At 39.3% G+C, this 11,146-nt stretch overlaps 1 protein-coding gene across 3 annotated transcripts in view; it reads left to right on the top strand.

Moving 5' to 3' along the window:
- The first annotated feature begins 422 nt into the window (after positions 1–422).
- The window catches only part of mcm9 (minichromosome maintenance 9 homologous recombination repair factor), a 35,278-nt gene continuing 24,554 nt past the window's right edge, over positions 423–11,146 (top strand). The window contains exons 1-8 of one of the 3 annotated variants that reach the window (XM_084953116.1): positions 423–506; positions 1,340–1,529; positions 3,539–3,704; positions 7,795–7,901; positions 9,272–9,478; positions 9,643–9,724; positions 10,016–10,216; positions 10,304–10,429. In XM_084953116.1, coding sequence (XP_084809242.1) covers positions 1,359–1,529; positions 3,539–3,704; positions 7,795–7,901; positions 9,272–9,478; positions 9,643–9,724; positions 10,016–10,216; positions 10,304–10,429 — 1,060 coding nt within the window. In that variant the 5' untranslated portion in view covers positions 423–506; positions 1,340–1,358. Of the gene's footprint in view, positions 507–1,339; positions 1,530–3,538; positions 3,705–7,794; positions 7,902–9,271; positions 9,479–9,642; positions 9,725–10,015; positions 10,217–10,303; positions 10,430–11,146 lie in introns of those variants that run through there. The other 2 variants (XM_084953117.1, XM_084953118.1) reach the window with 2 other exon arrangements.

Raw genomic sequence — 11,146 nt, 5'->3', positions numbered from 1 at the left:
AGAAATGCCCACTAAACAAATCGGCATTGACCCCGCCTTGTTACTTTGATGGGCAAGGTTGAAATTTATGAACACTGCAGCAGCGCCAGGAATGTCAAAATGGTTGAACTAAATATGTCAATATTTTATGAAAATTAGAAATAAACACATAATTTATTTAATGTTTCACATGAAATAAATCAATATTTAATGAATCCTACCTTCATTAGTAATAAATGAAATATTAAATTAACTGTGTAATTATTTATTTATATCCTTTTGGCACTTGTAGCCCTCCATACACACGTTCCAAGCTCCTGCATGAGAATATGCCGATACACACTCCATACCAGTTGGCGGCAATGACAGACTCTTTCGTTGTTTGCCAACCGTTTACAAACAAGAAGAAGAAGAAGCAGAAGCCAGTTTAGACGTAGAAGAAGACAGCTGTAAGCCCGCGCAACACAAGTCGCTGTGGCTGTACAAGTGGGTTTCTTATTAGAAAATGTTCGTGTGTCTGACAAACGGTATGTGAGCCTTTACATTATTACAGCGAGACAGGATATGAACGTAATTATCAGCGGGAGAAACTTGTTATACAACTTTTAGTATGCAGGGTGTTTACGCTAATAGATAACATGTAAAGTGGTATTTTTGTTTGAAATCAATGTGACTGATGTGTACTAATCCAAACACATATCAACATGTCAAACTGCATCTTAGTAGGCTGACTGGTAAAGTCTGTTATTGGATTGAAACGATGTTTTTATAAGGCCTATCAGAGTTGAGCTACTATGTAATGTAAGCTCATAAGTGTTCATAAGAATTACGAAGAAGTGCCTTTTGTAACTCTCGGGTAGACAGTAGGAGTGTCTATAGTTAAAATCTCTGTCTTTGCCTAATGAGCACCGGGAAGACAAGAACATTATTTGTTGCTTTGTCGCGCAGTTTTAGGCAGTTAGAACAAAGCTGAGAACTTCTAATAGAGCAGTATTGCATTTGAATTGTATTTGTTTCCTCTCTCCCACACGGCTTCTTTAAATGTGCAATAGCTGTGTTGCAATTATGTGTTTAACCTAATCATACTTTGTAATGTTACGGGTTTTTAATATTAATATTAATATTGAGAGTGGGCCACTCTGCTGCCAATAGACCTGTCCACGGTTGTATTCCATGTCTTTTGTGTGCAGCTAGCCAGCAGCTTAACACCTTTGTTTGACTGTTGAGCACGCATAAAGAGAGATCTAACTGTGAATGCACATGGATATGGAATATTTAAAATGATGTTTAAGACCAGCACACAACGTGTGTGTAACATTAGTCTTTATAAACGTCAGTTTCATTGTTTATGTTCTTGCAGGGATTCAAATTGTTGCATCATGTTGATAAGCCCGGAACAGGAGGCACTGATTGATCGGGTGTTTGATACCTATCTGACAGATCATCATCACAATGACATTCTCCAACTTATTGAAGAGACTGAAGATAATGAAGACACTCATCGCCCTCTAGTGGTTAATGCCATGACATTGTTTGAGGCCAATATGGAGGTAATGTTAACACAGGTTTCTGTGTTTGGGATATAGATAAAGTAAGCCCCTTGAGATTTGTATGTCTGTTAAAGAAAAAAAAAGAAAAGAAAAAAAAAGTCATGTGTCATGGTTAAACTCAGAATAGTATTATTATAATCCCGGTTCCTAAAATGACGGGCATTGGAGTGTAAAGTTTAAATAACACAGAAGGCAATGATTTCTAAATCTCAAACCCACATTTATTCACAAAAGCACCTCAAAAACATATCAAATGTTTAAACTGACCAAATTTAACATTTTAAGTTGGGAACTGTAGAAGAAAAGGCTGGAAAAGTAAATGATACTAAAGTGAAGCAATCATAGAAACATTTTGCAACTAATTTGATTCATTGGCAACAGGTCAGTAACATGATTAGGTTTGAAAAGAGCTTGGAGAGCTAGTGTTTCTCAGAAATAAACATGGGCAGGGTTTCACCATTCATCCGCCAAACACTATGTCTACAAATTATGGAATATAGACTTTTTATATCTCCTGATATACAGTACATAATATCAAATAATTCTGAGGAGCAGGAGAAGTCTTTGTGTGACAAGTCTGGAAGCTTGTGATCTTTAGGCCATCAGGTGGCCCTGCACTGTCAGCATGTGCTTAGGAACACTGCCAGAAAACACTATTTGTGAGTATAGTTCATCATACCATCAACAAATGGCATGTGGAAAAACTATTTGCTTCCTGATTTCTTCTTTTTCTGCATATTTGTCACTTTTAAATGTTTCACATCAAAGTTTGACATGGTCAGGTTTTATTTGTCTTAGTTAGGGTATATTGACGGTGGGGATACTTTTTTTTCTGTTAAGCCGGGCTTTCTGGGTTAGCCTCTGTGAACGCTCATATAAAAGGGGTCTTCTTCAGTTCATTAATCTTTTTATACACAAAAATCATCCCTAGGAACACCGTCGAACATGAGACAAGAGATTAATCCTTTTGGGACTTAGGGCACTGAGTGGTTACTTATTAGTTAATTATTATATTGCTGTTTAAACTGGATAAATTTAAACATTAAATGCTACTATCCCATATCTTAATAAAGGAGATATGGTTTTACAGTGGACCAAAGTGAAATTAAATATGTTAAAATTAATTAATTTTCAATTGACTATACAAAGATATTTAACTATGTATAGTTAGAGGATATTGCAATCAATTGAAAACTGATAGCATAGTTTAAAAAACAAAACAAAAACTTATTTTGGGGTGGCGGGGAGTGCTGCTTTTTGGCACCAGATTATTAAAATAAATTGCAAAAGTGATTTACTAAGATTAGGGCAGACAGCTTGAGTAATAAAACGATAAATCATCTATTCATTTTCTTCTGCTTATTTGAAGTCAGCAGGCCAAACAGGGAAGCCCAAACCTCCCTCTCCCTGTCCTACCTTCCTCTGGTAGGACATGTCCAGCTGGAACAGCTTACCCAGGAGGCAACTGCCTCATGTGGCTCCTTTTAATGTGAAGGAGCAGTGGCTGTACTCTGAGCCCCTCCCCAATGACTGAACTCCTCACCGTATCGGATCCATCCAACCCTCAGAGAAATCTCATTTACGCCACTCGTACCTGCGATCTCATTCTTTCGTCTTTAATAGAACGAACAACAAAATGATCAGGCCCACATGATCAGATTTGTTTCTCAACAATGATGCTCCATCTGGTAAAAAGACAGTATCTTATTTTATGGCTTAGCTGACATGTCTGTAGTGGGGTTTTTTAATTTTTGCATTTAAGAAAAAATATTTTCTTAAAATGTTTATTTATTTATTTTTAACAGATGCAGTTAAACTATTAAAAAAGGAATTTTCTAAATTGGAATCCAGTGAGCAGTTCATTTTGAAACATTGTTTTTCTTTCTTGAATATTTAGCCTCTAAGTATTTCTTATCCAATCACTCCATTTATTATTTTGACATACTTACACTTCATTATTTAATGTGGATTTGCACTAATGTCATGGTTATTGTACTGTCTTCCCACAGATTGGGGACTATTTCAATGCATATCCCACTGATGTCCTGGCTATATTTGATAAAGTATTAAACAGAAAAGCCAAAGCGGTAACAGACGACGGCTCACTCAAACATAATGAAGGGCAAAGAAAACAAGACCAGAGATTGGTCCACACTCTTCATGCTCGCATCACAGGTTAGTCATGCAGTTATACTAGTTACAGCTCTCAATTTGCAGGGCTCTAGACTAACTTTTTGCCATGGGCGTAGCGGTACGCCTAACTTTTTAAAGTTAGGCGTACCGGCACAAAAGTTAGGTGCACACAAATTTTATAATAATTTATATAATAAAATGTGTTTTTCTGGATACACTGTGCTTTTTCAGCATTCAAAGATTGATGACACCGTGTCAGAGCACTGGCTATGAATTTCAGAAGGATCAGGCCTTAACTTAACAGAAAAGTTAGCAATAGTTCTTTTCCTATTACAGCTACATCCACTTCTGTCGTGCCTAGGCTGCTCACTAGGGCTGGGTATCATCACTGATTTCTATAATCCATTCGATTCCGGTTTTCAAAGTCCCGATTCGATTCAACTTAGCCTCAGACAGTCAGAAATATTATAATTCTGATCATTTATCAGTACTGACTTCATCAGAATTGTGAACATCACAGCAGATGCCTTTGTGTGAAAGTAACTGAGAATAAAACACAGAAAAACATGAAGGAGATTTTCCTGGTCTGGCTTTTTATAGCAGATAACCTTAAAAATATTCTACAATGTTCTGCATATAAAGTTTAAATTTCTTCAGTATTGAACAACAGAAAAAATAGGCTTTCTTGTCCGAGGTCATTTAAGTGAAAAAAGAAAAGGAAAAGAAAAAGACAGCAGCCGACAGCGCTGTAAACAACAGTAGACTGGTGGGTAATAAGTGAATGAATAATACAGAAAACAGAGATTGGAGACGGGAAACTGTTCTTGAAGTACAGAGAGAGATAGAGAGAGAGCTAGCTGTGCATGGAGTGTGATTTTAATAGTCGTGGAAGCAAAACAGCAAAATTCATGACAACATTGATCAAATGTGAAGCGCAGTTTGCTGCTTCTTTTACTGCTGGCTCTGTGAATTTTGGTTGGAGAGAGACAAAACCTGCAGCTCAGAATCAGCGCAAAAAGACGTAATCATAGCGCGGACCGGACGCATCAGAATCGCTAAGCTCCGACAGCGTGTCCGTCTACGGGCCGTTGGGTGAGAAAGCCGAGAAAGACAAAGTTGATTCTGATGCGTCGGGTCCACTCTGTGTTTATGTCTTTGTGTGGAATCCGTGTACCTGCTCTCATTTACTGTTTGGTTGTTGTTGAAATGGTTTTGTGAGCTTTAATCTGAGAATCTGGCGTTTCTGGCAAAACACAGTTATATTTAAAAGTCGATTCAGGATTTAATGAATTGATATCGCTTTATTCAAGCTACTCACCTCCCACTTCCACCTGCACTTTCAACTGGACCATGGCCAATCAGAGAGGTCCCGCCCCTTACTATCTCTGATTGGTTTAGTCCACGATAGGGGCATAATGTGTGTCTGTTGTTGACCACAGGAACCACAGATTTTTTTTTTTTTTTGTTTGTTTGTTTTTTTTGCTACCCGAACAGTTAGTCGCACCACTGAAAAATTTGGTCGCACTCTAGAGCCCTGATTTGGATTGTGTGTTTATGTCAACCAAAATGCCGTCAAGCCTAAATATACTGAGTTATAAATCTATGCTATAGATCTCACTCTCTACGAAAGCAGCACATAGTTTCAAAAGCAGTTTTTTTTTTTTTTTTGTTTTTTTTTTAAAGATGGTGACCAAGTTTGTTATTGTATTTTTCAGGAAGCTAAGAAAAAGCCTTTATATCAGTCTGATTTTTAAAATATTTAACTGGATAAACTGTTATTTTAATTAACTAGGAATAGTTGCCTTTCTTTGTCTGCATAAAGAGTTTGAGTGCTTAATCAGACGTGTATATTTTAATAAAGATAACAATACAATTTCCCAGTTTGATAGTTTAGTAGGTGCATTCAAATTAAATTAAAGTTTATATTAATATAAAATATTTCATGTTAATGTTATATTAAAAACAAGAAGCACTCTGAGTACAAACCTCTGCCTTGGTAGCTCAATCTCTGGGGAGTATTAACTTCCAATTTTAGTTTGTATATGTTCCTTTTGTTTTGTTTCTGAAATGTAAAGGTGAGGTCAAATGCGATGTATTTGGTTGCAAACTATGTGATATTTAGAATTCTCATATGATTTTCTAAATATTGCCAGTTTGACCCTATTTGACCTTGAATTCCCAAATATCATTTTCTAATAGTTTATATGTTGTCAATGCAAACAGTGGCAGTAAGAATCTGAGAGTCCAATATAGGCTTATTATCACTTTGACATTTAGATCAGTTTGACTGTGAAGGAGAGGTCAGTTATTTCAAATCTTTATTTGGCACAGTACTTTTTCGACTAATAATTGACCTTGAAGACGCTGGTAAATGCAAGCTACATTTTAATGCAATGACCCCACTCTGTACTCCTGCAAAGTTTTATTCGAATTCATTCAAAACCTTTTGAGCTATTGTGTTCAGAGGCACACATGGAGCAAATGGTACTGAAAATATAACCTTCTTGGCAGAGATCAAAATTTTACACAGAATCCCAACTTGGAAACAGAATTCCAACTATTGGAAACATGGTTATGCCGTCACATAGAAAAATATATTAGAGAATGACACTCAAAATGTTTTTAACCTTAGTTCCCAGATTTCAGCGTGCAGCTGTACGTTAGTTGTTGCCTTAAGCTCAAAGTCAAAGTCCCCACAGTTATATCAGTATAACTGTCCAAATAACCAAAACTGGAATTATGTATTTATATTATATGTATATATCTAATGCAGGGGTGTCCAACTCCAGTCCTTGAGAGCTACTGTCTGCAGCTTTTAGATGCATCCCTACTCCAACACAGCTGAATCAATCAAATGGCTGAATTACCTCTTCAGCATGCCATCAAGTTTGGTAAAGGCCTGGTAATGAGCCATTCATTTGATTCAGGTGTGTCGGAACAAGGATGCATATAAAAGCTGCCGGCCAGTATCTCTCGAGGACTGGAGTTGGAGACGCCTGATCTAGCGTTTATGTGCTTGCACTTAGTTTTTACATCTATATGGTGTACTGAGTTTTATAAATCTGAACATTACGGCTAACAGCTATATTCTCCCATTTTAGTGCAGCTAGCCAAACAACAAAGAACTATTGACTGCTTAAGAGACAAGCAGTGAAAGTGGACAGTAGATCCTTGGTTTCCTAAGATAAAACTCATTGCTACAGCCAATGGCAGTACAAAATTGACCCCCTCTTAGTAGAAAATAAGGAGCCACCTGAGTTATCGGCTCTGTCACTAGTTAGCTAACATAAAGTAATGTTAGACTAAAGTCTATTGACCACAACCAACCAAGCTGGTCACGTCATGTTTTGTACTGACACAAGATGGCACTAAACATGTTCTATCAGCATTTCTCTCTTAAATCCAGCTTCACAGACAGTGTTACATCAGTATCAGTTTTTCAGTGCAGGGCTCCAGGGTGTAAATTACCCTTTATACTTGTAGCGTTTCATGTCCAGTTTAAAAGCAGTACGGGAGTTAGAGCCTTCAGCTTTCAGGCCCCTTGTCTGTGGAACCAGGCTCAGGGAGACACAGCCATCTACTGTGACCGTTTCGGGATCACAGTAGTGAAAATGGGTGTGAGAAGGAGAAATGCTCAGTGCATCATGGGAAGCCCCAGGAGCCTAAGCCTATTGCAGCATAACTAAGAGTAGCTCCAAGGTCACTCGATAAAGGCCTGACTTTAAGCTCTGTCAAAAAAGGAAAGCCTAATCTTAAAAGTAGAGAGTATTACATGCCTTGACTGATATGCTATTTTTTGTATGTTTGTCACACTTAAATGTTTCAGATCATCAAACAAATGTAAAAGTGAAGTTTCTAAATGACGGTGTTTATCATTAAGGGCCCTGTTTGAGAAAGTTATTGCTCCCTAAACCTAATAACTTGTTGGGCCCCCCTTAGCAACAACAACTGCAATCAGGCATTTGTGTCGACTGGTAATGAGTCTTTTACACCACTGTAGATGAATTTTGGCCCACTCATCTTTGCAGAATTGTTGTAATACAGCCACATTTGACGGTTTTCGAGCGTTGCTGCTCGTCACTGTTGCTTGTTCGAGTCACTTCACATAACTTTTTGTTTCTCCTGTGTCCAGGTCTGCCAGTGTGCCCAGAGCTGACAAGAGATACAATTCCTAGGACTAGAGATGTAGGACACTTTTTGTCTGTAACTGGTACTGTAATACGTACCAGTATTGCCAAGGTAACAGCATTTCATATATGTACATGTGCTATTCAATTAAATGGAATGCTGCTTCCAACACTGCAAAAAACATGAGCAGTATACATATAAGCCACCAGTTAATAGTGGAGTAGAGATCTAGACGCCCACACATCGTGTCAATATTTGAATTAAATATTTGTGAAAGGACCCAGTTGATACAACCCGTCTTTTTTGGGTAGGTCAGGGTGCAACATGTGACCATCATTTTTTATCACTTGGTCAAAGACCTAGCATATATTGTCATCATAAGACTGCTTTAGTGGGAAATCTTCCATGGAGGGAATTTCTTTAGCTGATGAGGCATCACAAGAAGGCCCTGCCGTCTCCTCCAGGCCAGAGTCAGCGTTCGATGACCCCACGTCACCGCTTAGTGCAGTGCAGACACTACACACCATTACTGGTTGTGAATGCATCCCCACACACTGCCCTAACAGGGGGTCAGTGTCCACCAAGGATTTGGTGGACCAGGGTGTGCGTGCAACCCATATCCACCATAGCCTGGCATGTACCCCCTTCGCACCTTACCGTTATGCTGTACGTGCCTCTTAGACCGAAGGAGGGTGTTGGAGGGCCAGCAAAATGGAACATCTCACACGTCTGTGGGCGCTCCCAGCAAACGTGTCCTGGCCCCCCCGCACTCAACACTCCTGCCCCAGCGGCTCCCGGTGAGTGGAGGATGGTGTCTGTAGAGGGGAAAAGGGTTAGATGAACCATCAGGTGCTGCTCTGCAGATGATGCACTGCAGCCTGCTACTGATGCATAGCGGCTAGCTCCACCACCATCTTCGCCAGCACTTCCACCAGCCGAATAGGTTGCGGTCCATCATCCCATGACTGGGTTTCGGCATCATTGTGACAAAAAGACCCGAAGCACACAGCATTGCAAGTCGATTGATATTATACATACAGCACACTTTTTGGTTTGTACAACTTACCAGCTGTCCTCCCGTCAGGTCCCGGCATCCTACTGAAATGGGGAAGGCATGACCAGGTGATTGAGAACAGCTGTGTGGGTTAGCCTCCCCTGACGTCACACCCTAAACCCACTGCTCCATCCCTCCTCTGCAGCTTAGCCAAAACCACACCTCCCCACAGACAACTTCCAGTTTTTATTCTTATTCATGACCATTATTAGTTATGTGTAACATCCAGAGAGCGAGAAATGTTTCTTAATGTCTAACAAGCCTTCTACAGTTAAGCTTAACTGTTGAAACAGTTATTCGATTAAAAAATAATAAGTCACTTTGTAAACTTTGACGTGGTGTTTGGACAAGGAGCAGAGCCTTACGCAGGTCCAGTTTGGTTTCTTTGAGTTTTACTGACAGCCGTGTCTTTTTCCTCCTCTTGTAGGTTCTGGAATATGAGCGTGATTACATGTGCACAAAGTGTCGTCATGTTTTCACAGTGCAGGCAGAATTTGAGCAATTCTACACGTTTGTCCCACCCGTAGCCTGCCCTAACCCCGATAACTGTAACTCATATAAATTCACTTGTCTGTCTGAAGGATCTGAACCTGCTGCTTGCAGGGATTACCAGGAGATCAAAATTCAAGAGCAGGTTAGGCTTTTAAACATGAGCTTCTTGATTTTATTTAATTAATTTATGTATTGATTTTAAAAATTTCTAAACATAGTTAAAGCGTTAAGTTATGTTGTTAAAACTTCACTTGCTGAGTACGTAAAATATGTCATTTTTATCGAATTGTACCCATCTTACGACAGGTGCAGAAACTTTCAGTGGGGAGTATTCCTCGTTCTTTACTGGTAGTTCTGGAGAATGACCTCGTCGACAGTTGTAAATCTGGTAAGAAACATTAATGTTTAAGAACTGTCCAGATACGCTTCTCCTGATATCTTACAGTTTGTGGCTCAAGGCAAGTTGAGTTTAAAATGAGTAGCAAAGCAAACATAAGTTTGTCACTGGAAATCCACATCAGTGCTGGAAATGTATGTTTTCTAACTCTTAATAGATGTTTGTAGTGAAAAATGATGCAACAAAGGTAGTTGTATTATGATTACTTTGCCAAAATCAGAACTGAAAATAAAATTTTAATAATTAATCTCATGTATTGGCTTTTGGACTGTATGCTCCCAGGAGATGATGTCACTGTTTATGGAGTGATGTGTCTGCGCTGGAAAACCTTTTATGATGGTGCACTTTGTGATGTGGAGTTGGTCCTCAAAGCTAACAATATAGAGGTAAACAACCAGCAGGCTGCTGCTGGACAGCTTGTAAAGGATGCTCAGGAAGAATTTGAAGAATTCTGGAATAGCTACAAACATAATCCTATAGCTGGTATGTATAATTTACTGTGTAAGACTATTATATTTGTGTATCTTGCTCTATATCTATTTATTTTGTTTCCCTCTCTCTTATTTGTAGGTAGGAACCATATCTTATTGAGCCTGTGTCCACAGGTTTTTGGCATGTATGTAATTAAACTGGCAGTGGCCATGGTCTTGGCTGGGGGAGTTCAGAGAATAGATTCTTCTGGGACCAAAATTAGGGGTATGCGATTTTTCTCTTTTTTTAAATTTTTAAATAATACATATTAATATTCTTAAGTATCTGCAAAGAATGACTCCTACAAACCAGTAAATAAACTTAAAAAAAAAACATTTCTAAGCTGTGCCTTTGAAGTGGAATCTGGCCCTTTGCAGTTCATTTTCTTTTGAACCAACCATCAATCAAATTTCTGCTGCTCATCTGGGTTCTGGTCGTGGCTGGAGCAGAAAAACTGAAACTTCCCTTACCCTAGCCACCTCCTCTAGCTCATCTGAGGGGAGACTGAGACATTCCAAACCCTGGGCCTTCTCCTGGTAAGACAACCGGAATACTTCACCTGGGAGAAGTCCATGAGGTATCCTAGTCAGATGTCAGAAGAACCACCTCCTTTTGAGTCCCTCTCGAATGACCGAGCTCCTCACCCTACCTCCAGGGGAGAGCCCCGCTATGCTTTGGAGTAAACTCATTTCTACTGCTTGTGTCTGGAACCTCATTCTTTTGGTCACTCCCCAGAGCTTGCGACAAGAGTGTAGGAACATAGGTTGACTGGTAAATGGACCACTTTCGTTTTATGCTCAGGTCTCTCTTGTCTACAACCGATTGGCATAGCATCCGTATCACTGCAGACACCTCTCCAATCAGTCTGTCACTCTCGCACTCCCCTGTCCTCTCACTCGTGAACAACAGATACTTGAACTCCTCCACTTGGGGCAATAACTC

Source organism: Perissodus microlepis, chromosome 15 (genome assembly GCF_051167445.1).
Source record: "Perissodus microlepis isolate ML-2025 ecotype Zambia chromosome 15, ASM5116744v1, whole genome shotgun sequence".
Taxonomy (NCBI): domain Eukaryota; kingdom Metazoa; phylum Chordata; class Actinopteri; order Cichliformes; family Cichlidae; genus Perissodus; species Perissodus microlepis.
The sequence above is the reverse complement of the archived record's forward strand: the minus strand, read 5'-3'. Positions and strand labels throughout refer to the sequence as shown.